Source organism: Podarcis filfolensis (assembly GCF_964270895.1).
Source record: "Podarcis filfolensis genome assembly, chromosome: 5".
Classification (NCBI taxonomy): Eukaryota; Metazoa; Chordata; class Lepidosauria; order Squamata; family Lacertidae; genus Podarcis; species Podarcis filfolensis.
This window is the reverse complement of record NC_139608.1, coordinates 59613174-59639027: the sequence shown is the minus strand read 5'-3', so window position 1 is coordinate 59639027 and position 25854 is coordinate 59613174. Positions and strand designations below refer to the sequence as shown.

At 43.7% G+C, this 25854-nt stretch overlaps 2 protein-coding genes and 2 long non-coding RNA genes across 7 annotated transcripts in view; 1 reads left to right on the top strand and 3 right to left on the bottom strand.

Annotated features, from left to right (window-relative positions):
• Nucleotides 1–597: 597 nt before the first annotated feature.
• LOC310763990 lies at nt 598–3214 on the bottom strand. Of its 2 annotated transcripts, XR_014548942.1 has the most exons (4): nt 3107–3214; nt 2869–2965; nt 889–2456; nt 598–701 (listed from the first exon to the last, which is right to left on the bottom strand). It is a non-coding gene; the product is annotated as an uncharacterized lncRNA (long non-coding RNA). The 2 variants fall into 2 exon arrangements; XR_014548943.1 differs by lacking the exon at nt 2869–2965 and having other exon boundaries at nt 3107–3198.
• On the top strand, nt 2886–16171 carry BNIP3 (BCL2 interacting protein 3). The gene is made up of 6 exons (XM_083617084.1): nt 2886–3494; nt 9773–9950; nt 11213–11297; nt 11483–11589; nt 11694–11843; nt 13542–16171. The coding sequence occupies exons 1-6, from the start codon at nt 3449–3451 to the stop codon at nt 13594–13596; spliced, it is 621 nt and encodes a 206-aa protein (XP_083473210.1). The 5' UTR covers nt 2886–3448; the 3' UTR covers nt 13597–16171.
• The window catches only part of LOC310763989, a 412791-nt gene continuing 400698 nt past the window's right edge, over nt 13762–25854 (bottom strand). Inside the window, exon 2 of the long non-coding RNA XR_014548941.1 lies at nt 13762–14258. This is a non-coding gene — a long non-coding RNA (uncharacterized lncRNA). The remainder of the gene's footprint in view (nt 14259–25854) is intronic.
• The window catches only part of PPP2R2D (protein phosphatase 2 regulatory subunit Bdelta), a 29565-nt gene continuing 22950 nt past the window's right edge, over nt 19240–25854 (bottom strand). For all 3 annotated transcript variants that reach the window (XM_083617000.1, XM_083617001.1, XM_083617002.1), the window contains 5 exons: nt 25069–25246; nt 23780–23944; nt 22953–23122; nt 22768–22859; nt 19240–21525 (listed from right to left, as the gene is read on the bottom strand). In XM_083617000.1, the coding sequence (XP_083473126.1) occupies nt 21246–21525; nt 22768–22859; nt 22953–23122; nt 23780–23944; nt 25069–25246 (885 nt within the window). In that variant the 3' untranslated portion in view covers nt 19240–21245. The remainder of the gene's footprint in view (nt 21526–22767; nt 22860–22952; nt 23123–23779; nt 23945–25068; nt 25247–25854) is intronic.

Here is a 25854-nt window from a genome sequence, read left to right as displayed (position 1 = left end):
TTTTAAATGTACAGTTTATATTTGACTTCCTTTGGAAGTGTTTTATTCCGGATTGTTTTGTTCGATTTTTTAATGTGTTGTGATTTTTTCCTCTTCAAAATATAAAGCAGTATGAAATTAATCATCATCAGCATTCCAGAGGAACCTTCAGAATGGCTGTTGGACTCAAAGGAGCATTACACCACATGAAGGTTTTCCCCAGAACAAGCATGGATTATTTTACTCTCCAGTTATTTTCAGTTCCTGAAGAGATGGGCCAACTTCCCTCCCTATTGCTTCTGTGGTTGGCTGAAAAGCCTATTGTGAAAACCTTCAAGGTTAGAGAGTACAGTCTCTGACTCACTCATCTGTGCTAATGACCAACTGAAAACCATCAACACCGCAGCTTCACAGGATTTCTATATTGAGCTCCCTGATCAGGCCGCTGAACTTTCAGAGAGGAATCTCTTTGGGGAAAAGTTATCAGTATCTACTGACTAGCATAAAGATGAAGGGATTACACCAACAGAGCAGAGTTTACCACAGGGCACCACCTGAGTTACGGTATCTCAGTGTCTTTTTTGTTCTCAAGTTATACACTGCTAGTTGAGATACACTGGTGGGTGCCAAAGTAGTCCAGCTGACAGACTCCTGGATCTGGAAGTGGAAAGGCCGGGTACAAACCCATGCTCACATTGATCCCTGCACAAAGTTCTTGGACTCTCTATCTCACCTCATAGCAGAGTTACAGATAGGTAGCCGTGTTGGTCTGCCATAGTCAAAACAAAATTTTTTTTTCCTTCCAGTAGCACCTTAAAGACCAACTAAGTTAGTTCTTGGTATGAGCTTTCGTGTGCATGCACACTTCTTCAGATCTGAAGAAGTGTGCATGCACACGAAAGCTCATACCAAGAACTAGACTCATAGCAGAGGTGGGCAATCTTTTGGGCAGTTGGGGGACTGCATTCCTTCAGGAGAAAGTGGTTGAGAAACACATACCAGCTGTGGTGGGTGAGGTCCAAGTGGGTGGGGGGCAAAGCATCAGTGTCCCTATTTTCCAGGGACAGCCCCAGATTTACAGAAGTTTCTGATTTGATCTTGGAATGTCCCACTTTTCCTTAGGATGTCTCTATTTTCATCGGAGACACACTGGAGGGTATGGAGTTATGTGCACCCAGTTATGGATGTTCTGATCTGTGTTGAGGTGAAAACATACCTGCATGCTGGCTCAGCCTATTTTTGGAAATTGTTGTTAACGGAGAAATCTGAGGGCTCCATTGGACAAAAAAACAAGGACACCAGCCAGGAATACCAGAGCAAAACAATAAAGGCTTGGTCTTTATTGAAGACTTTCGTGACAGGACTCCCACCTGCCACAAGGTGAAACAAGATGGAAGCCCCGAACAAAAGAGCACCCAAACTTTATTAGCTGCTAATCCCCATGTTACATCCACCCCCAAACTACATCACTAATACATCATGGTTACATCATGAAAGGGGAGGTCTGGTGGCAGTAATCTGAGCATCCTGGACCCTGCCCCATGGTTCTCCTTGCCTTCAGTCAAACACCCATCAAGTGTAACAAAAGAGATATTTACATTTCCCTGTTTCCCAGCCAAGTTAATCACACCCTTTTGTCTTCATCTGGGTTTGTTATTTCTGGAATGGCTACCTGTCTGGCACTCAGGTATCAGGATGCCAGGAATTATCACTCAGGCAGAGGGGCTGCCGAGTAGCTGAGCTCACATGTCTATATGAATTTCTGAAGTTTCCCCAGTGAGCCAGTACATAGATACATTTATCAGTGAATTCTTACATTTGGTATCGTGCAGCAAAGGCCCTTTGAATAGATAGGAAGAAATTATGATGAAGTGTTTTGTGGGGACAAGTCACAAAAGTGATTGTGCTGATTTTGGTAGTGTGCTGCATGTGCATGATATCTGCTGGAGGGGCTACCCCCCCAACCTATACATAAATTTCTGCAACATGGTAAACTGTACTTTGTTCATCTGGCGGAACTTCCACATGGCTATACCCATCCCCCGATGTTCTTGCTCCCAGATAGGAGAGGCTGGTGAAGCAGAAGCTGTAACCTTGAAGATGCCATGCTTGGGAACATTCTGGCTCTTGGGCATATTTCTCAGAAAGCATTTTCTTAAGCAGGCAAAATCAACACAAGGTTTCAGAGAAGAAGCATTTCCAAGAGGTGGGTGGAATGCCACTATGTGCCATGTATCAGCTGATATGCTGACTGACCTCTGGGGAAGGGCCCAAGCTCTGTGGTAGAACATCTCACTTGTGTGCAAAAGCCCTGATTCAATCCCTAAAGTCCCCAGTCTCAAACTCTGGAGAGAAGCGTAGATAATACTGCACTGGATGGATTTCTGCTCTGACAAGGTATGAGACAGCTTCCTAGGTTCTTCGCAGATTTCAGAATAGCCTGTGGAGTTTTATTGCTCTACACAGCTACCCTAGGCCTAGGAAACAGACGTGGCGTAGTTTAGGCAATAGGGAGATTATCAAATAGGCTAGTGGGGTAAAGGAGCTTTCAGGAGACATTTGCTTGCGAAAGCTTAATAGCACATTTTTTTTTGCGCACCAGGAAAGTGATAGATAACAGCGCAGGAAGCTAAAGAGCCTTTGCAGCTAGCAAGGGGTTAATGTTCCCAGACGACCAAGCTGGACAGGTCAACAAGTTGCCTAGCAAGCGCACGAGTTTAAGGGCTGCACGAGACGATGCTGGAACAGGAGGTCACAATCGTTCATCTAAAGATTAACTAGGAGGCTGCGTGGCGACGGGATCCTCCTGGAGGTCCCCACCCCACCCCGCTCCTCACCCAATCAGAGAGAAGTCCAGCCACGCTCAGCGACCAATACGGAATCGGTTACCTTCTGCCACCCACTCCAGCCAATCCGGAGCGTGCAATGCAAGTTGATGGTCCGGTGGGCAGGGTCTCTTCGTGGGTTTAAATCCTGCGTTAAAGTGCTCCGGATAATAATAAGAAATAATAACAACAATTCCATTGCGCGAGCATAGCAGGCCTGTTGGGGGTGGGGACAGCTGAGCCGCCTTACTGGGGAACCTCGCAAAATACTGCGATCACTGCAAGGGTTGCTATTTACATACCTCCCGATTCCACGCTTGCTCTCTTTGCGCTTCTACCCCTGCTCGCTTTTTGCAGCCAGCTGACTGCAAACATCGCCAGCCGGAGGAGGAGGAGAAGGCGTGGCGAAGATCTGGCCTGCCAGCCAATCCGGGCCGCTCGTTCTCCCTCGACGTCACCTTCCCTCGAACCTGCAGCAGCAACAATAACAATAACAGACGGGATCTCTCCCTGGGGTCGATCAGCTGGGCGTGCGCGGCTGGCTCCCGAAACAGGCAGCAGCTGCTACTGTCAGCGGCGTCAGCGGGAAGAGAGCAGACGAGAGAGAGAGACTCCAAAATAGACGCGCTTCTTTCCCAGGAGTCATGTCGTCGAGCGAGGGGCTGGGGGTGCAAGAGGAGAACTTGCAGGGTAAGGGATCGGCCTCCTTGTCCTGAAATCAGTATGAGCCTTAAGGTCCCCCTTTACCATTGGGCCTCTACTGGGAGAAGTCTTACTGGGGGGAGGGAGGGAGAGAGGCTCTTCTTGGCTGATCAGAGGCAGAGATATTGGGGATTCCTGATCGCCTTGTTTCTGAACCCCAGAGATTTCTCCAAGTCACTCTTTGTTTGTTTGTTTTTCCTCCCCTTCCCCCTAACGGTGGTTGCGATTCTGAAATTCGTGGGGAAATGGCACTGGTAGGAGAAGCTGAGAGATGGGATGGCGAAATGCCAGGGTGAAAGCTTTCCCCCGATTCCTGGCCAAGGCCCTCTCGTTTTGGTGGGGCTGTCGATAACTTGACTTCTCTCTAAGATTTGGAAATGGGCGGCTGCTGCTGCTTCTCCTTCGCCTCGCACCGACCGTGTAATGCTCCTGGCCAGCTGAAGTGCCAACCAGGAGGGCAAGTATTGTTCAGACACAGGGCTGTGTAGCTCAGGGCCTTCGAAGTGCAGAACGGGCAGATCCAGGGCACTTTTTTATTGTTGCGAGAGTCATCCTTGCTCTCTCCCATCTGTGCTCATGACACCTTTGCCTGCATGACTCATAGGCCCTTTACTCAGAACTTTATGCAACGTTTGTGGCTGTAAATAATTGGCCTTCGGAAATTATTGACATACGGTGCTTGTTCAAGGAGCTGCAGTCCTGGGTTTTATTACCAACATACAATGAGAAACCTGAAGGTAGATTGTAACATGAAAGGGAATTTCCCTATTGACTTCAGTGGGATGTAGATCATACCAGTAATTGGATCATTAAGTAATAATAACAGTATCAGGGTGTATTGCTAAATATGAAGTCTGTTGCAAAGCGGATGTGCTGGCATTGATTTATATTATTCTTATTGTTGCACTGTTTAGGGAAGCTTTTAAAATTTGATGAATTATTGTATTTTAATCTTTTGCTGGAAGCTGCCCAGAGTGGCTGGGGAAACCCAGCCAGATGGGTGGGGTATAAATAATAAATTTATTATTATTATTATTATTATTATTATTATTATTAAGAGTCAACTTTCTACCAAGCCTGAAATGATTTTAGCTACACATCACCTGATTCTTGCGAAGCATGTGATTTCATGTATGTGCAGTTAACATGCAAAGTTAAATGTGCTGAGGACTGTGATATACAAAATGTATATGAGCTCCCAAGATGTAGCGCTGAAAAATTATGTAGGAAGCAAAAATCTTCCAGTCTGTACCGTTGTGATCTTAATACATTCATATAGGACTGCCCCACCTACACTGTAGTGACTAGAGCTGATGCATATGCCCCATCCGCCTTAAAAAAAAAAAGCTTAAGGGAAGTGAAATCAAACTAGCAGCTATAAATGTAAAACTTGCACAATATGTGAAACATCCTATTGCACCATCAGCCATACTTTTAGATTTCTTTTTAAATTTTATTTGCTTGCCTGGTATTTTGAATGTATAGGGTACACTGGCAGAATTCTTGCTGGGTTGTAGTTGTATTTTTCTGAAATACAAAACAAGGAGAAAATAAGTTGGAGTTTGTAGTCTTTTCCAAACTCTACTTCAGCTTATTTCCCACGATCTGTGGAAGAACTTCTCCTGCAAGTTCCAGATTTTTCAGAAGCCTGCTCCATAGTTACTCACAGGAGACTTTTAGTGTGACTGTCCTCTTCTGTGAAATAGTATTCCTGTTGCTCTACGGCAGGCACCAACTATCTGCACTTCCCAAGCTGGATAACTGAGTCTTTGCTGTGTGTGTTTTGTATGGTGTCAGTTTTGTTTTAAATGTGTTTACTGTTTGTGTGTGTGTGTGTTTAACTTCTTAAAATTGTTTTTATTGTACATCACCTTGGGACTGTTGCGTAGAAGGCAGTTAATACATTAATGACAACGATATCAAATCTGACTGCCACCTTGTGCTTCTCTTGGAGTTCTGTTAGCTGGCTTCTCTTCCCCTCTTTCTGCGGCAGAAATTCAACTGGTGCAGCTTCCCTCACAGAATGGGATTCTGTTGCTTGGGAAAGCTTCAAGACCTAGCAGGCAGAAGCACAGGCTGCCAGCTGTCTGTTTATGCCATGTGACTGAAAACTGTTGGTGCCTTTTATAACTTTTGTTTTGAAAGAGGGTATTTCACAATTCCCAGGGACTGTTTATTTTTCAAAGTGCCCCAGAGGGACTTGTTTGCTCAGGAGATCTTATGTAGTAGGTGGTATAATATATAATCTGTAGGCTATTTATAGCTTCAATCTGGCAACAGGGATGCCTGCGGTTGTTTGACATGTTGCTTGTGCTGGTTCCCCCCTCCCCTTTTTTTAACTTCCTTCCTTCTCCTGCTACTAAGCATCCTGGGGATTTTAGTCTCCAGAAGCAGGCCACAGACAAGGACAATGAACTGATTTGTAAGATGCCTTTGATTGTGCATAATAAAAACTTACTGAATCTGAACGGAAAGATTCAAAATGCTGTATAATTAGTCTCAGCCCCCACATCCACATTTAATTTTAAAAACCAGCATTTATGGTAGGGATTGGAGACATGCAGTATTTGGATGCTGTTTCTTCCACAGGAAAAAAGTGGCAATTTCTCACATACTGTTCTTAAGCTATGGACAACCCGTATTTCATTTGTGGTGCAAAGAAGTAGTTTTGCTCAGTAAAGAACCATGAATACTTGTCTTGAACAGGCTGCTTTCAATCTAGATTGTTTCTGCATCCTGCCCTTCACAAGAGTGGGTGTGGTTATGTCCTACGGACTTGAAAACCCTCCCCTTGGTTAGATTATGTAATGGCTTTAGGGGTTGCTTGTGCGTAAGTTGCCGCCGCTCTGGGCTAGGTTGGCTGGTTAAACCATTTCTAGCTGGACAGCCATCCACTCCGTGGCTGTTCAGTCGCTGGCAGAATCCGTCAGTGGCCGTTTCTTAAACCTTTTCCAACATAAAAGTTGTTTGACGCCCAGTCTCCTCCTACTCTCCCTGCGCGGAAGTCTTCTGCGCAGGGAGGGCGTGGGTAGCGGAGGACCTGTGCTCTCCCCGCTGGTGTCCAGTGAAGAGTCCCGGAGCCTGCTCTCTGCTTCCCCCATTGGCCCCCCTCTATCCCTGGTGTTGCGCCAATTTTCTTCCCCAACAGGAGACCTGCCTCTCTCCCTGCTTGGCCCCTCTCCAGCATCGCTGTGGAGCCTCGCCTCCTCCTCTAGTTCCGATGGCAGTTCCCTGACATCCACACCCCCCCCAGAACCCCCTCCACCCCCGGCCCGACCTTTGGATCCAACTTCGTCCCTGTCCTCGGCCGACGATGCGGGAAATCCTCGGAAGGAGCTGTCGCCATCCTCAGAGGATTCAAAACCCGCTTCCCACCCGCTCTGATCTCTCCCCGCGGGGTGAGCCTCCCAGTCTGAATCCTCCCTCTCCAACGCTTCTCCTCCCTCCTCTTCGGAGTCAGGAAAACCCTCAAACTCCTCCTCGTCGTTGGTGGTGCCAAATTGCTCCTCCCAGAATCTTGCTGGTGGTTTTGGTTTGCGTGGGAACCGACTGTGGAACTCTTCCACTAGATACCCGTCATTGATTGCCTCCGCGGGAACCCACGTGTCTTCGGACCGGGGTTCTCCCTCCCAAGCGACCAAGTACTCTACCTTGCGCCCCCGCCACCTGGAATCGAGTATTTCCGTGGCTTAGTTGTGGTGTTCCCTCTCCTCTACGTGCGGGTGTGTGGTGACTTCTCCCTCCCGTCCTGGGAATTCCCGCCCCTCCCTGTACGGAGAGAGTAGGGACCTATGGAACACCGGGTGTAACTTCATGCTGTCAGGCAGCTTGAGCCTAAATGCCATGGGGTTCACCTGCTGTGTTACCTCAAAAGATCCCAGTCGCCTCGGCTGCAACTTCTTGCACCCTCCCTTAAAGGGTAACCCTCGGGTTGACAACCACACCCGGTCCCCCAGCCGTATGGTCTCCCCTTCCCGACGGTGCTTGTCTGCCTGCCTCTTGTAGATTTCTTTGGCCCTCTCCAAATTCATCTGGAGTTGCTGGTGCAAGGCCTCCATTTCTTCCACAAACTGCTCTGCTGCAGGTACGCTCCACCCTTCCTCCCCCCTCCCCGGGAAAGCCCTGGGGGGACACCCATAATTGGCCATGAACGGGCTCATTCCCGTGGACACGTGTTCAGCGTTATTGTATGCAAATTCAGCCAGCGCTAGTTTCTCTACCCAATCGTTCTGTCTCTCGCTGACGTAGCAGCGTAGGTATTGCTGGAGTATACTGTTCGCTCGTTCCGCTTGTCCGTTGGTTTCCGGGTGTCTCGCCGTCGAGAACCCCACTTCGACCTGCAGCAAGCTCATGAGCTTCCTCCAGAACCTTGAAGTAAATTGTTTCCCGCGATCTGAGATGACCCTCGAGGGAGCTCCATGCAACCTGAAGATGTGATCCACAAACAATCTGGCTGTTTCCTCTGCCGTCACCGCATGTGAGCAAGCTATGAAATGGCACATTTTTGTCAGTAGATCGACTACTACCATGACTGCTGTCTTCCCTCTTGATTTGGGCAAATCAGTCATAAAATCTATGGACACCACCTCCCAGGGTCTTCCCGGCGTGGGTAAGGGTTCCAGTAACTCTGCAGGGGCCGCCCTCTCCCCCTTTGCCCTCTGGCAGCGGTCGCACCCCCGTACGTACTCCCGTACATCTTCCCTAACCCTTGGCCACCAGAACTGCCTGGTGACAAGCAGCATGGTCTTGTGCTGACCAAAGTGCCCCGCTGTTGGGTTGTCGTGGAGTTGTTTGAGTACCCTTCCCCTCAAGGTCTCCCCCGGTATGCACAGCACTCCCTTATAGTACAGTACCCCTTCCTTTTCTTCAAACTCTCCATGGTTTTCCCTTCCTTCCCGTAGTTCCCTGATTTTAGTTTGGGCGAACTCGTCGTCCCTGGTGAGACCGGCTAGTTCTCATTTCCCAACCAACACTCCCCCCCACACCCATTTGTCCTCGGGGAACACGTGTCGGGCTTCCGGCGGTCCCTCTCCTTCCATGTACTCCGGCTTCTGGGAGAGAGCATCGACTCTTAACATTCTCCTCTCCCGGCACATACCAGATCTCGAAGGAAAACTTGGAGAACTCTTGTGCCCATCGAATCTGTCTCTGGTTGAGTACTTGCGCAGTCCTCCAGTACTCCAAGTTCTTGTGATCCGTGCAAACCTGGATCTTGTGCCGCGCCCCTATTAACAGATGTCTCCATCGGCGAAACGCTGCATAGATAGCTAGCAGTTCGCGGTCATACACTGTGTAGTTCTGCTCCGACTTGTTCAGCTTCCTCAAGAAAAAGGCGCACGGCCTCCAGTCTTGCTGGGTTCCTGGCTGCAAAAGTATGGCTCCTATGGCCCGGTCTGACACGTCGGTCTCTAGCCTCATGGGCTTCTCCAGATCCACGTGCAGGAGCTGCTCTTCCGACGCGAACGCTTTCTTCAGGCTTTCAAAGGATTGCTGGGCCCCTTCCGTCCAGACGAACTTCTTTTTTGCTACTGAGACAGTCTGTGATGGGTGCTGTTAAATGGGCGAAGTTCTTGATGAACTTCCTGTAGAAGTTGCTGAACCCTAGGAACCTCTGCACGTCCTTCCGGGTCTTGGGGGCCTTCCATTCCAGTACCGCCTGCACCTTGCTGGGGTTCATAGCTAGGCCCTTGTCTGACAACTTGTACCCCAGAAACTCGACCTCCCTTGTGTGAAATTGGCATTTTTCCAGCTTGACTTACAACTGGTGCTTCTGCTACTAAGCATCCTACTCACACTTTGTGCCTAAGGTGGATCATTTCCCCCCTTGGAGGTCCTCTTCTATGCCTCCGGGAAACAAAGTAAAGCAAGATAGGTCAGCGTATTTGATAGCCCATTTCTGACTGGTTCGTCTGACGTCCCTAATCTGCACATGCTTTTTTGCAGATTTCATACACAGTAGGGTCTTCTGCTGTGGGAACTAGGTGATCTATGAAAGGACCATCAAGTGTGGTGCTGGTGTTGAGACAGCATAGGGTGAAGACCTAACTCCTGTGCTCTGATGGTGACTGAAAAGGCTCCATCATTGCAGGATCCTATTAGAGCAGAGATTTATTATTAACAGGCAATACTCTGCTCATTTCCTGGAATGCATGAAGGAGGCCATTAAGACAGGCTTGGAACAGAATGCCGGCAAATGAAACTGCTTGAAGGCTTCCTAATACGCAATTGTGTGGTTTTTGTTTTGTTTCTAAACATATGCTGAGCAGGTTCCTGGGTGGAGCTGCACTTTTCCAGCAATGGGAATGGTAACGGTGCCCAGCCAACAAGCCAGGAGCAAGGCCCAGCCTCAATTTCTATTCACAATGGCGACATGGAGAAAATCCTTCTAGATGCCCAGCATGAGTCTGGAAGAAGCAGCTCGCGAGAGAGCTCCCATTGTGACAGGTACAACAAAAGAGAGAGCACTTGCTCTTTTCAAAGGATGTGCTCTCCTATTTATTTGCATGTAGTCTTAAGAGGCTGGCAGATCTGTGAGATGATGTAAGTGGCCCTGATCCAATCAATGTCTCTGGATAAGAGCTGAGGCCACTCCCATACCTTCCAAGTGCCCCCATTTTCCAGGGAGAGTCTCAGAATTATGAAAGCCATCTCAGCTTCTGATTTGATCCTAAAGGTAAAGGTAAAGGGACCCCTGACCATTAGATCTAGTCGTGGCCGACTCTGGGGTTGCGGCGCTCATCTCGCTTTATTGGCCGAGGGAGCCGGCGTACAGCTTCCAGGTCATGTGGCCAGCATGACCAGGTGAACCATAGCAATGCATGGAAACGCCGTTTACCTTCCCGCCGGAGCGGTACCTATTTATCTACTTGCACTTTGACATACTTTTGAACTGCTAGGTTGGCAGGAGCAGGGACCGAGCAACGCGAGCTCACTCCGTTGCAGGGATTCAAACCGCCGACCTTCTGATCGGCAAGTCCTAGGCTCTGTGGTTTAACCCACAGAGCCACCCATGTCCCTTTTGATTTGATCCTAGTATGTCTCCCTTTACGGATTTGTATAAGAGTAAAAGACAATTGGGAAATGATCCATAATGAATTGAAAAAAAAATGTTTAAAAGTACTTTCCTAAAAACCCCAGAGTCCTTTCTGTTGCAGATAATTCAGACTGAAATTCCCCGGTGTCAGAAAAGGTTATTTATGTATGCTGCTACTGTGGCCCGTGTTTTGTTAGCCCCAAAATGGAAAACAAGCGATTAGGGTACTGTTGATGTAGTGATGGTGCCACTTGCCCATCATCTGATAGGAAATGCTTTGTGGGGGTGGGGACGCACAAAATGGGGGCTCAAGGAGGGTCAGTTGGCGGGGAGTGAGAAATGAGGAATGTTGGAGGGTATGTACTCCCAGAACTTCAGCATTCTTCTTCTATGCTTATCTTGAGAGTATTTATTTCCTCCATTTTAATCTTCCAAGTAGCTGAGAAGGCATAGTTCTTCACAAAGGCACACCCACCCGCATGTTTTGTCCTCACAACAACCCTGTGAAGTTGGTTAGGCTGAGAGATGGTGGGCTGGCTCCAAGTCACCCAGTGAGCTTAGTAGCTGAGTTGTTGCATCTGAATCTGAACTGCCTTGGTCCTGCAGCTAAAGCAACGAAATCTAGAAACCTTGTTCCATGTGGGTTAATGCCCTGTAACTTCTCTTTACCAAGTCCTCCTCGATCCCAGACGCCTCAGGACATTCACAGAGCTTCTGAAGTCGAGAGCCGTGGCAGCGGAGAAAAGAATAGCTCTCAGGTAAAGCCGAGCCTTTTCTGAAGATTGCCAGATGGCCGAATGCCTTTTCCAAGCCATCGAATGGTCTGGTGTGGGGATGGGGAACCTGTGGAAATGACCAAAGAAGCTGAATAGGTGTATTCCCCCCCCCCCCCCACTTTAGAAATAGCTTCCAAACCAATTGATTATATCTCTTCTTCTTTTAGTCTGAGGAAGATTTTCAGGAAAGAAGGAAAGAAGTTGAACAGCTTTTAAAGAAAAATTCTGATTGGATGTGGGACTGGTCCAGCAGGCCTGAAAACATTCCACCCAAGTAAGTGTGACAGAAGCTGCCTTGATTCCCCGCTGATATGTACAGAATATGGTGACAGACCTTTACAGATTGAATTCTTTCTTTCTTTTCTCGTCACAAACTAGGGAATTTCTGTTTAAACACCCCAAGCGCACTGCTACCCTCAGCATGAGAAACACGAGCGTGATGAAGAAAGGGGGCATCTTTTCTGCGGAATTTTTGAAGGTTTTTCTGCCATCTCTGTTGCTTTCCCATCTGCTTGCCATTGGATTAGGGTAAGGAGTCCTTCAGTCAATTCAGTGTGGAGATTGTAGGGGACCAGAAGTCTAGTGTGCTTCTCCCAGAAACATAACCAACTTATGTGTTGACTAATTTACACGAAGAGAGAGTAGCACATAAATACAGTGCTCATTTTTTTTTAAGGCACAGAGATGGCTTTATAGTTGAAAAACTAGGCTCACTACGCTTTGGCCCACTTCCAAATGTTTGGCAGGGATGGGGAACCTGATTTTGCTGAACTACAAATCCCATCACTGACCATGCTGGATGGGTCTTTTGTAGTCCAGCATCTGGAAGACAGGCTCCCCATTCCTGATCTACAAGATAACTTGCAGTGAAAACTCCATCAAAATGTAATTTGCCCATCACGATCAAATATGGTTACATGGACAGAATCTGCATTCAGGGAATCATTCAATAAGCCTTTGGAGTGATATTTGAGGTTTATGGTAGACACTGGTATATATAAAACAAAATGGGGTAAAATCTATCCTTTTTTAAAGTGATGGCAGCAAAAAGAAGAAGACAGATCTGTGCTATAAAGATACAGGGTGATGATCAGTCTTCCGATATTAGAATGTGCAGAAATGTAATTGCTGCTGAGTGAATGGCAGCAATGGAATGGCATTTCCTTCATCCCAGATTGGTGGCAGCCATGACATTTTATCACAGCTATAAAACATGAAATCTGACTTTGTAGTAGCTTTGCCTCTGATCCTTGAAGTGGACCAGATTTTATCCCACCCCCCACCCCCAAGTTTGTTTTTTCAGTGCCTCAATATTTCGTATTTTGTCATCTAATGTGAGTGGCGTAGAGACGTGTGCAAGGTATTGAGTGATGTCCAGCACTGTGCATCTGGAGTTCCACTCATGCATCAAAACCACTCATGCATCTGTTTTATAAGTAGAAATCTGCTATACACAGCAGCAGATATATAAGCAGAAATCTGCTATACACAGCAGCAGATATATAAGCAGAAATCTGCTATACACAGCAGGCACAGCAGCACTGGATGCAATCCATTGGAAACAGACATCCAATGGAGGCTATTTCAGCCGTGCAAGTAAGCTCACAACTATTACTTGCTCACATGGACATGACCCAGATGGAGCCAAGTTTTCCAAGCTTACGAAAGGCTTCCTTGAAACTGCCTAGAAAAATGATAAGGCTCCCACCATCAGGAAGTGTGTGAGGAAAATGTTCTTCCAGCCCCCCATCCCACAGTGTTCAACAGGCCCCTCTAACCCTCCAGGTGTGTTAGGATGCGAAGCTTTCCTTCCTTCGGTTAACCCAGGGGTTGTCAGCCTGGTCCCTATTGCCCACTAGTGGGTGTTTCAGGATTCTGGGTGGGTGGTAGGGGGTTCAATGGCAGAAGCTGAATCCTCCTTCCATCTGGCACTGGTGGGTGATAAGGAAAAATTACCATCAAGAAAGATGCATTAGTGGGTGGTAGGTATAAAAAGGTTGACTACCCCTGGCTTAACCTATCCCAGCCAATTCATCCTCGGTGTAGGTAACCAGCTGCTTAGAAGGCTGGATCCTTTGTGGTATCAGGTATATTTACCTACCAGATTCCCACCAATTTTATAGCATAGTGAGTAGTCAAAGTAAGAGGAAAAGGGGGTTCCCTATCATCTGCCTCCCTTTCAAAATTAAGCAGAGCAGTTACTGGCTGTCTTTTTGTTGGTCTCAGGATTTATATCGGAAGACGGTTGACAACTACAGCTTACAGCAGCAGTTCGTTATAAGATGGGAACAAATCTTCATCTCCTACAAAAACCATGACTACATTCATCCAGACATGCAAAATGGTGAACGAAAAGGAACTCCTGTGCGTGCAGAAGTGACACAGCTATGTATGTTTTGGTCCCTAAATGTTGTGTGCTCTTGGGGCTTTTTCTAATTGTAGAGGGAAAGATTCAAAACCAACACCAAACGACTCCTTTGTAAACTAACCTCTTGTCGCTCAAGTCATAAAAGCAAATTTTTGACAGAGGTCTTTAAATGAACTGTGTGTTTGTGAACAAAATGTCTATATTGAAAATTATGTAGTAAGGGATTAAACGGTTCGTCTTGTTTCACTTTTGTAAAAAAGAAATTGGTTTGGGTTGTTGTTGGTACAACTTGATTGCATAGCAAGAATATTTGGTCAAGAGTATTATGGCCTTACATTTCTAAAGGCTGGAGTCTGTGAAGCAGTTTAGTGATTTTCTTTAAGATACCTCTCTAAATCCTAAATACAGGTTTGTGTGTTTTAGTATGGGATCTTTCCATTATGTTTTAAAAAGGAAAATGTATATGCAACAGAAGTAAAAGCAGTGTGGTAAATAAGCCTGCAACACAGAGTTTATACAATGGTACCTCTGGTTACGTACTTAATTCGTTCCGGAGATCCGTTCTTAACCTGAAACTGTTCTTAACCTGAAGCACCACTTTAGCTATTGGGGCCTCCTGCTGCTGCCACGCCGCTGGAGCACGATTTCTGTTCTCATCCTGAAGCAAAGTTCTTAACCCGAGGTAATATTTCTGGGTTAGCAGAGTCTGTAACCTGAAGCGTATGTAACCCGAGGTGCCACTGTATATCCAATGATTACCCTTGCTGAGGTAAGCTATCTAGCCAGTCACAATTTAAGAATGGCAGACCTGCTGAGCCCAAAGCCTTGCTTTCCCTCATGTCTGATACTCAGAGGTATCTGGTCTTAACAATTTTCTTGAGAATTACCCATTAATGAAATTTTTACAGGCACATGTGCCTTAGTGCAAGCTATCACTAGGCTTCAGTGCAGGTTTTAGCAATTGGCCCATTTGAAATCAAGTTTTACACAAGGATGAACATGTGCTAAACATTTGCAACTTTTACACTTTTGCCCATCTTGAATCTTTGCAAGTTCAACAATGGTTTTAAATACAAAACTCCAGTTGTGATTTTATCCGTTAAATAAGTTTTGAATATCATCACAGCCTTATTGAAAAGCAGCAAGGAATGTTGTTTTTGCAGAAACTTATTATGAGTTAAATAGATGCTTGTGTATGGTACTACAGTATTTACAACGATCAACCAAGGCATTTTGGTAGTCAAGCACTTCCAAAGACAAGTGTATTTTCCAATACTCTATTGATATAGCCTAGAATAGCATTAGCCTATTTTCTTACTGCATCACTGTCAAGCTTAGGGTTTACTAATATCCCTAGATCCTTTTCACATGCACCAATGGCAAGCCACATGTTCCCCATCTTCTATTTGTGTGGCTGGCGATTCTTACATTTGTCCTTATTGAAATTAATTTTGTTTGTTTGGGCCCATTTCTCCAATCTGTTAAGGTCATCTTGAATCCCAATTCTGTCTTCTGCAGCATTGACAACTTCTCCCAGTTTGGTGTCATTCTCTTGTGTAAGTAGTCTAAAAATATCTTGATTTAATGAATGTGGTGAGCCACTGGTGTGCCTTTGTTTCGCCAGTCACCAAATTGCTTCATACGGAAAGATGACTCTAAGCCATTTTACTATTAATAGGTGGGTATTCTAACTGATGGAAACTTTCCTGCTTGCAAGGACTTACCTACGCCCATCAGTGGAAAAAGCAGTCACACAAGTACAAAAGCATATAGACATGTGAAGCTCTCTCCTGCTACAGTGAATATGCAGAACTGCTTCCTTAGGAACTCCATAAATTTCCTTGCTGTGTCTGAACGCATGGCTTACAGTAAATCCATCAATTTTGTTCAGTTACCCATTTGGACTTCTTACATTAATTTATACATTTGAATCGGGATGAATGGAATATTCTTAATGTCAGCTGGCAATGGTTTAATTACTGAATTATTTATCCCCCCCCCCGCCAGTTTGCAAATAAAAAATCAGGGGTGGAATTAATACAAAGTATGGGGACAATGCTGTGTATTTCTGGGCCTTAGTAAAATCATTAAAGACCATTACTTTACTGTTTTGCAAATTTGAGTAGATAAGGCACATTTAAAGAAGAAACCCATCTTTTTAAACTGGACATTGTACATAAAATGAAGTGGTAGCTTTGTTTTGATTTAGCAAAAGGAGATAGGCAGTGAAAAAAAAAAAGGATTCTTGATTGAAGCTGCCTGTTGCCATTGTGTATGTACTGCATACGAATCTCATTTATTTAGTGGGAGTTTGTGCAACTATCGTGCTAGAATAGTACTGTTTTGGCTTTCACAACATGAATGGAAAACATCTAGAACTTCATCTTCTGGCAACTCACAAAGTCGAAAAGCTGTGAAATACTCCACTGAATGTATATTACAAGTTTATTGCTACTATACAAAAACAATAAAGCGAGTAAATATTTCACTGCTTTTGAATTATGTGTTATCAGTAGTCAAGATGTGTAAAATGAGGAAGAGGTGCTGCTAAGGATGTTCAGTTGTCAAACGTTTCAAAAATAAAATCTAAAGGCAAGGCAGACTTGCTAGCAGAGAAAGAGTGCAATATTGCCATGGGCTTCATCCCTTACCATTGGCATGTGGCCTACAGAAAAAACTCCCCATCCCTGCTGTGGAATTTAGGCACTTCTGTGCATTCGTCACTAGCACAGAACATAGCTATCTAAAGGCAGAATAATCTTTGTAGAATAGAATTTGGGAACCAAATGCCTTTGTATAGAAAAAAGTTCTCAGAACTCTAGCATTTAAAAACAAGCAAGCCGGATATTGAATTATATTCATATTTTACAAGCCCTGTGTGTCAACATGTCGGAAGTCTAGGGAGATGAAGAACTCTATTTTGTGTGAATAAATAAGTTTGACATGTGTGAAGTTGGGGTGAAGTATGGGGCCATGATTTTATGCCTATTTTCTGCAGTGTTAACTGTGGAGGAACCAAACTGCTCAGGCGAGGCCAACCGTGCCGCATGAAAGGGGGTGGGTTTTAAGCCCACCCTTCTGTCAGTTCCACCCATAAATGGTAAGAAAAGTCTTCCAGACCCACCCCAAATGGAACCATACTGAGTTTACAGGCCACAGAAGGCAAATTGCTTATCACCAAGGGTACTTGCCAAACCCTAATCTGTAGAAGTCCTAAATGTACCTGCAACAGAAAAGGACAAGCCTCTGCTTAGTCACTCTTCTCCCACCTGCAGCAAATTACATTGCCCAAAGCACACAGCGGATGACTTAGGAAGTTGCTGAATTGCAACTTACCACTAAACTGAAAACTATGGAGAGACCTCGTCAATAGAGATATTGGATTCCTGTCTCATTGCATATGCTAATCATCTGCATACTATCCCTTGCTTTTTCCTGTAGGACTAATTGCAGTCGTTAACAGGTTTACCATAGCCATTGAGTCAATCACCCATTTCCTACTACCCTCCTGAGAAAAACCCTGCCCCACCCTCCCACTATATAGAAGGGTCTGGTGACTTCTGTTTCAGTGTATCTGAAAAAGTGTGCATGCACACGAAAGCTTATACCCAGAACAAACTTGGTTGGTCTCTAAGGTGCTACTGGACAATTTTATTTTTTAAATAAAAATATTGTTTATTTTTGTTTTTTTATTGTTACTCATATTGGAGAAGTGAGCCCATTCAGCCACGAAATTCCATCTTAACATACTGGTGAATAGTATCATGCAGGATTGCAACCAGGGCTTGCTGGACTTCCCTTTTTATCTTCTGACATGCCCAATTAAGATAGCTGGGGGTCAACATAATCCTGAGAAACCCACCTTGGGGGAGCTTCAGCCCACACAATCAAGGCCCTGGGCCTCCACTGTTATAGGACCCGGAATTCCAAATGGACTTGAACACTGATCTTCAGCAACTGCAAAATAGTTTCCACCTAGGTAAATGACCAAAATATGAGTGCACTGCCCCAGCACAGGGTTGAACAATGCTGGCAAAATGCACTTTCATTGTATACCATGCCTACCCAACCCACTGCACACAGGCACTTTCGCCAAGCCCAAACTGGATTCCATGAGCATCTTGCCACACCCTGTGATTGGTCCAGAAACACCAAACTGCGGCCACAAATGAGCACCAGTACCCTCCAAGCACCTATCAAAACAAAAGCAAGGAAGTGAACAAGCACACTTCTGCAAAACAGTATTAGCCAGGGCCCTTGAGTGGCCCATCATAAGGATACAAATGCCCCCGTTTTCCAGTGACCCATCATCAATTCCAAAACCCAAACTGGTAGATGCCGAAACAGAGCCAATTTGAAAGGAATGTGTGCCAGACTGTCAGCAGGCCTCTCACCCTGAATGCAGCCAGCTGTGGTCATACATTGGGAGCCAAAGTTCAGGCTCCTTCCTGGCCCAGTTCAAATTGGGATCCACAGTTGCCTGCATCCTAAATGACTCTTCATAAGCCAGCCAGCATCTGCATATTCATGGTAAGATCTGAATGGGATTATCCAGATGTTTCAAAGGGGGGGGGGGAAGCCCTCACAATATGCCTGAGTTTATATTCTCTGAAATTATAGCATAAGTCAAATAGTACAGCATTGCTTATGCATTAAAGCTCTCACAGACCTAAAAATTAAGAGTCAAAAAGTTGAATGCAGTATTACTAAGTTGATTCTACTGTTCCTACATTTCATCACAATTGCTTTATCATTCAAATGGGAGGATGTTACAGAAAAGATGAAAAAGCTGAACATGACTATCTTCATTGTGAATCAACAGTACTTTTCAAGGTGCTGTAAAAACATAAGCACACATTTTAATAATACGAAGCAATCCAAATACATGCAAGACTGATAGTATGATTGGAACCAGGAAAATGGAGTCTAACTCCAATTTCAAGATGTTCAATATTGAGTATTAAATACCTTGCTCAGGCTGGATAACACAGTGACTTGGATTCTCAAGTTTCTGTTCTCTGAATGAAAGAATCCCTTTCATTTACTGAGGAAAAAACTTAGAATCCAACCCATTTACATTAAATGCACAATTCAAAGCTATCCCTTACACCAAGAGACCTCTGACTTAGTCACAGCAAGCTTCTTTAAGCATTTCATGTTTCTCAGCTATTTCAACTAACAGCTTTGCAAAACAATTAACTGCTATGATTTAGTAGGGGAGTAAGAAGAGGACATGCAAACAGTCTAGCATTAAAAGCATTGAAAACATTTTTTTTAAATCTGAAATACGGAATCATAGCATCTTCCAGCATACACCTGAATGGGCCCAAAGCCCAAAGAATGCTATAGAAAACATTAGACATGTCACATCTATGCAAAGAAGTGTGGCTGGCATCTATCTCTGGGTGTAAGATACTCTCATGTAGCAGCTACTGGTGATTACTTTGTACAGTGAAAATAACATTGAACATACTGAAAGACATTGCTTTGGACAATTCAGATGCAATTTTAGGGGGGAAGAGTACATTGAAAAAGTTTCAAAGTACACAGAGCAAGTGCAGGTAAACATTTAAAATTTATTAAACTTTTTGGTCAAAATAATTGAACAATTATGTACAATCCCATTGTATTTACCTCATGTATTTTAAGGAACAAAGTCAATCTAATGGTTAAATGACCTAACCGTTCCACATTTCAAGATTTGCAAATAGTGTCACAACTGATATACAGTATACGATTTTTAATCTTTATCTTTAGAAACCCCAAATTAGTATTTATTATTGTATCGCGAACAAGAGTGGCACTCTATGGACGTTAATTGATAGGGTAGGAACAGAGACATGCTGCTCTTGTATATTCATATCGGACTCTAGCAATCATATTAAACCTTCATTTCTTTAAAATTCGAGTGTAAACCACACACAAGTATTTCACCCTGGAAGCTTAAAGGGCCTGAATTTTAAGGAGGATTTCATAGGCACATTTAGTAGGAAGTCTGGAGCAAGTGATAGTACTTGCGCTAGTATTTAAGATACTTGATGCTATTAAAAGTGTGCCCACTCTTTTTGTGTGTACAAGTTTTCTCCCACAGAAGCTTACAGTGAAATACTGGGAGTTAATCCATATCTTCTAGGAGCGAGAGAGACCCCATAACTTTTCTGCAGCCCCCTACTGCTAGTGGAAACTCAGTATTCTACAAATATATTTTCACATCAGTATTCAGCCTCAAGACAGCTTGATCTCCTGGTGTTACAGACCTGGAGTAAGAGTTAAAACATGTTTAAGTTGTGCTCCTGTTTGGCATAATCAAGTTTAAAAACATACACATTTGGACTGCAGTGGAAAGTTTTGTATGCATATGCTTATGCCCAGTTGTAATATTTTTAAAAAGTGTACTCTATGGAACAAAAAGGACTAAAGGTTAAAAAAAGAAGTAGTAGTAATGCACATTAAGGTATGCTTCTCACATATTGAGGCATGTTTACTGTTAAACCAGAGCAGTGATTTGTTGAAGGTTTTGATGTAAAAGACCATCTTGCTCCTTTAAGGCTGTATATAACTTTAAACAAGTACTTTACACTTTCTTTTCTGCGCACCATATGATGCCCCGCCCTTTCTTACACAAAAAACTAATACAAGCTAAGGTGATGACAACTGGAGAAAAAAATTCAGTTTAGTGTTTGAAGCAGTAGATACTGCTTTAAACTGCTTATACTGTCAAAAAATGGATAGTATTCAATTAAGTTCTACTCAGAGTAGAGCCATTGAGATTAATGAGCCTGTTTGTCACGTGTCTTAATTTCAATGGGCCTGTTCAGAGCAGGACTAGCATTGGATACAACCTAATATTTTTGGGACAAACTATTTTCAAATCTTTCCGTCAGAGTTATTTTGCACAATCTCAATACATGCAATAAAAAAGACTGAATACATACTTTCAGATTTAAAAACACTTTTTATAGTTTGTTATTTTTATTAAGTGGTTTACACCGGAAGGTGTGGTTATAGATACAGTTGGTGAGTAAATATACATGAAAAACCTGTCTACACACCCAACTCTAGACTTACCTATATGCTCAAAGGTAGAAACACCTAAAGCTTAGATGAAGGCCAGAGAAAGAATGTTTACAGGCATAAAGCACAAATATATGTTTTGAAAGGCCCAAATATTACAGCAGATAAAGAGCACGTGAGATAGAAATTACATTTTTATGACAATTTGTTTCTTGGGTGTTAGATTTTTGGTCTATCAACTGGAAAGGAAGGCTCAGACTTAAATAAATACATTTGTTTTGAATATTGGCCTTTATTGAGTATTGTCCATCAATTCTGCTTCTAGTGGGCTTTTTTTCGTTTACAAAAATTCAATTCCACGTTCTCCCTCACTGAAGGCAGAAATACACCATGAACTCAAGTCCAGGCCAGCTTCTCTCCTTTACCTATAAAGGGAAATAAGTGCATCAATGTTCTTTACTGGGAGGACAACAAGGCCATCTCTCTGACAGATAAACAACTGAGCTTAACTATGCAAGACGACAACTTTGTCCTCAGATAAGCCGTCTTTAATTAATTTTGTCCTGGAATATATACAAGTTATTGGTGGCAGCTACAGCAATGATGTTCTCTGCAGGGTGCCATGCTGTATGAAGGATCTTCTTATTGAAGTCCAGACTGTCAACACTTATTTCATCCTTCTTTCTCTTGCCACCTGTGCACACTTTCCGGGGCTTTAAGATAGCACGAGGTTTGCTACTTTCTCTTGAAGCCTCTAATGTAATATCTCGCCGTGTGTTTCGATCAAACATCCTAAAGAAGTTGTTGTATGAGCCAGTCATAATAGCACTGCATTGGAAAAGAGAAGATAACAACTTTTTATTCATCGGTTACTTCTGATAGGTAATGCCAAGTTACTTGCAATGTTAGGAGGGTCGCAATTTCCTTTTCCTTACTATTTATTTATTTGTTATTACTAGTTTGTTTATCAATGGGTCTCAGGGAAAGATAACAACAACACATCAATAAAATAACTACACACACGTAAGTGAAACAGTCTGAAATTTCCTTAAAATATGCAAGATCATCAGCAGGCAACAAACTGCTGCAGCTCCTTACAGTTCTCACTCCTCCTAAGAGTGGGGGAAGGGGTGCATATTCTCTAACCAATGGAAAGGAACCAATGTCAGTACCAGACCTGCCTCTGAGAGGTGGTCATTCCAGAGATGAGGTGCTGCTGCAGAGAAGGCCCCTGCTCCCTGAACTTCAGTTAGAGGTAGAAGCACAAAAGATGGGCCTCTCCTGCAGACCTTAATGGATAGTTACAATGGCTTTAGAGGCATTCCTATTAGTATTTTCCTATGTATATCATGTTTTTCATGTAAATAATAAGCTGTCTCTTACAAGCAGCTTAGCCAGACCAACTGATTGGCAACAGCTCTCTTGCAGCAAATGATCAGTTCAGACCACTGGCAAGAGCAATCTGTCTCTATACTAACAGCCCACTGGGTGGGAAGACAGAAAAAAGGAGGGTCCCACTCACTTTGGGGTTTGGCCCACAGTTGGCATGCGGATCCCAACAGATTACCCCCAAAGGAATATGCTTCTTAACAGAACAAAGATTGTCCACTTCCACACTAAAGGATATTTCAAGCAGCCAACCATCTCTAAGATACCATTCAATTCACACACAAAATTTTCTTCTGGCAGCAACCAGGCCACATGCTTGAAGTCTGAGATACCGAGGACTGATCCCAGGAATTCCCCCTCTCTTTTCCACACAAAGCAAATGTACCATCACTGAATTTATATTTCCTCCTAAGGCAACACATTTGTTTTTATCATGCTACCCATCATATACTTTGAGGATGAACTACAGCAAGTTATTAAGTACACAATGACATAACTAATATAGATGCACCGAGAACTACTGTGGAAGCTAAAGTAGAAGTTTAAGCTGTCACCCGCCCTGCTCACCAGCCCCAGTGTGGATCATAGATCTCACTTTTCCTTCTGCTTAAATTAAAACCACCACCAATTTTCAGTTCAGGCAAGCATTTAAGCGAATCTCCTTACACAAGTCAGCCTTACCTATCAGAACCATTCCAGCAGCACTCAAACTTGTCAAAGATGCAGTCATTCTCATACAGTGAACAAAGTTTGCTTCGCAGATATTCATGAACCTTAAAATATATAAGTGTTGAAGAGCATGAGAACGTGTTCAATTTTGGGAAGAAATCTTTATTATTATAAAATATAACACACAAACACTGTACCTGATAGGTCTCTACAGGCCTGTTTTCCATATTGAGATCCCATACTTTAACTGAAAGGTAGTCTCTAGTCATCATGTATCGACCGCTATGACTGAATTTTACATCCGATATTGAGGAAATTATTTCTGAAAAGAATGATCTGCTGCTGGGATCTTCAGGTTCTTCAAAGACTGAAAGTTGTGAAAGTAGACAGAAAAGCTGCTTACTATTAGGATTTAAACTTTAACATTTTTAGTTAACCAAGGCTTAGCCATATCAGTGGTTTCCAACCTCTGCCCCACAAGAGTTGCTGAAATGTGCCCTAAAAAATCAAGACACCATGTACTCTATGCCCATTAGAATGGTGAGATCCCAGATAGACACTGGGATGTTCTCTACCAATAAACAGAATATTAGTTTACAGAAAACATAAAGGTATAGGTAAAGGTACCCCGACCATTAGGTCCAGTCGCGGACGACTCTGGGGTTGCGGTGCTCATCTCGCTCTATAGGCTGAGAAACTGGTGTTTGTCCGCAGACAGCTTCTGGGTCATGTGGCTAGCATGACTAAGCCGCTTCTGGCGAACCAGAGCAGCGCACGGAAATGCCGTTTACCTTCCTGCCGGAGCAGTACCTATTTATCTACTTGCACTTTGATGTGCTTTCGAACTGCTAGGTTGGCAGGAGGTGGGACCAAACAATGGGAGCTCACCCCATCACAGGGATTCGAACCGTTGGCCTTCTGATTGGCAAGCCCTGTGGTCTAAACCACAGAGCCACCCGCGTCCTTTACAGAAAACATACCTTTTTTTCTGAGAAGTGGTAAAGAAAACTGAGAAAATACTTACATTTTGAATGTCTATCACAAAGAGCTGATGAACGCATATCACAGAGCCGTATAGTTCCTTTGCTACTGCTGTAGACAAACACATTACAATGATGAGGATGGAATTCTGCTGCCGTTATCACCTCTGTAAGTTCCTCCATGTTAGCAGGCTTTATATCTACAATGTCTGAAAGTTTGTTTGTATAGGTTCATATAGATTTGTTTTCCTCAAAATATAACTTTCAAAGTATGCAATACAGGGAGATAAACAATCTAAAAACTGTACCCAAATTCTATATTATTTGGAATTGACATTTCTAGCATTCAGTTTATCATCTAAAATAGAATTGAAGGATCACCATTCTCTACAACCTGCAGTTTACAACAGGGGTGGAGGGGAGAGGGTCTTCTCAGAGTACCACCACCAACAGTCGGGGCATGTGAACATGAGAGACAGCTTTCTTTTAGCAGCACCTCATATTTGGGACTCAAGGTAGAAGGGGGGGGGATCAAGCACCCACTTCCCCGACCATGTTCAGACTGAATTTAATTTGTCCAGGCCTTTGGGAGGGGATAGAAACACAATAATGCACTGTACATTTTAAAGCTATCATTTGGCTGTGGTCTTATCAGACACTATGTTGATCACTGCTCTGGGCTCCCTTTAATATAGTTGCCAAACAGAACTCTATGAGAGTTAAATATTATTTTTAAAAATGCAAAACCCAGAGAAGAATTGTTTACTGGGAGTCATAAGAGTTCAAGGCAGAAAGAAGTTACAAGGCACTGTTACCGCTCATTATTTTGACAGCACAAGACAGCTGCGAAGAATGCTCGCCCTCCCCGACATTACATAGAATCATAGAATTGGAAGGGTCCCAAGGGTCATCTAGTCCAACCCCCTGCAATGCAGGAATCTCAGCTAAAGCATCCATGACAGATGGCCATCCAACTTGTTTAAATACCTCCAAGGAAGGAGAGTCCACCATTTTTACATGCCTTGCATTTTTTCGCTCTTCCAAACTCAAAACTCCTGAAATTCTAAAGAACACGTGGAGAACATGTAGGCTCTCCAAACTTTATTTAACTTCAGTGCCCATTACCCTCAGCCAGCATGGCTAATGATGATGGCAACTATAGTCCAGCAGCACCTGGGAGGACCAGAGATTCCCTACCCTTGTCTTAAAAGACTAAACAAAATAAAACAGATGATTTATCATATTCAGAACAACTGATTGAGGCCATTAATACTTATTGTAAGAAGCTACTAAGCATTAAGTATTTCTATGTATCTAATATAAAAAAGGATACTAAAACTTCTGTCTGTGATTTCTAAATGCCACAGGTTGATTCTTAGGTCATCCGCAGAAAGGTACGTTTCATGATCACTATTTACTGAAATAGAGTTTATGTGATATGTGTGTGCATTTGCAAATATCCTTCGGGGACTTGCTTCTACCATTAGGTCCATGGGTTTCAATATTGGCACCTAAAAATAGAGAAAGGGAGAGAAGTTCACTACTACATAAAATATTTATTTAAAGGGCTAATCACTACAATATCTTAAAGTTACAAAATCTTTAACGTTACAAAAGTTGCTGGAATGATCTGGCATTGGATTGCATTCAAGATAGTACTAAGTAGCCCTTTGCTCAAGCAGAACTACTTCTGAATATACCCTAAATTAGTGATTCCCAATTAGCTACGTACTGTGGACCCTGTTTTTCAAAAGCCAAGCCACAGACCCCCTACTTTTGAAGACTTTGATATTTCTAATGGTGTACTATTTCAGATCTCAATCAACTCAACACCCTTCTCTAGTCAGGGATCACAAATCCATTCTAAAAATTAGAATTCAAGTGTCAACACACAAGGCATAAACGTGCTAGCATGCCAAGTAAAACTGCATGACTCAGACCTATAGAACCACATGTGTATCAAGTCCTTTTACATTCCTCTGACATCTTGCTTTCTAACTTTTGGCATGCTAATTTGTACATCACTGTTTCAAAAGTAGCTTGATATTTTAAATGGCGACTGTCAAACTGTTCTGTGCCTGTGAAAGATTAAGCTGAAAAGGCTCTCTAGCAGCCTGTC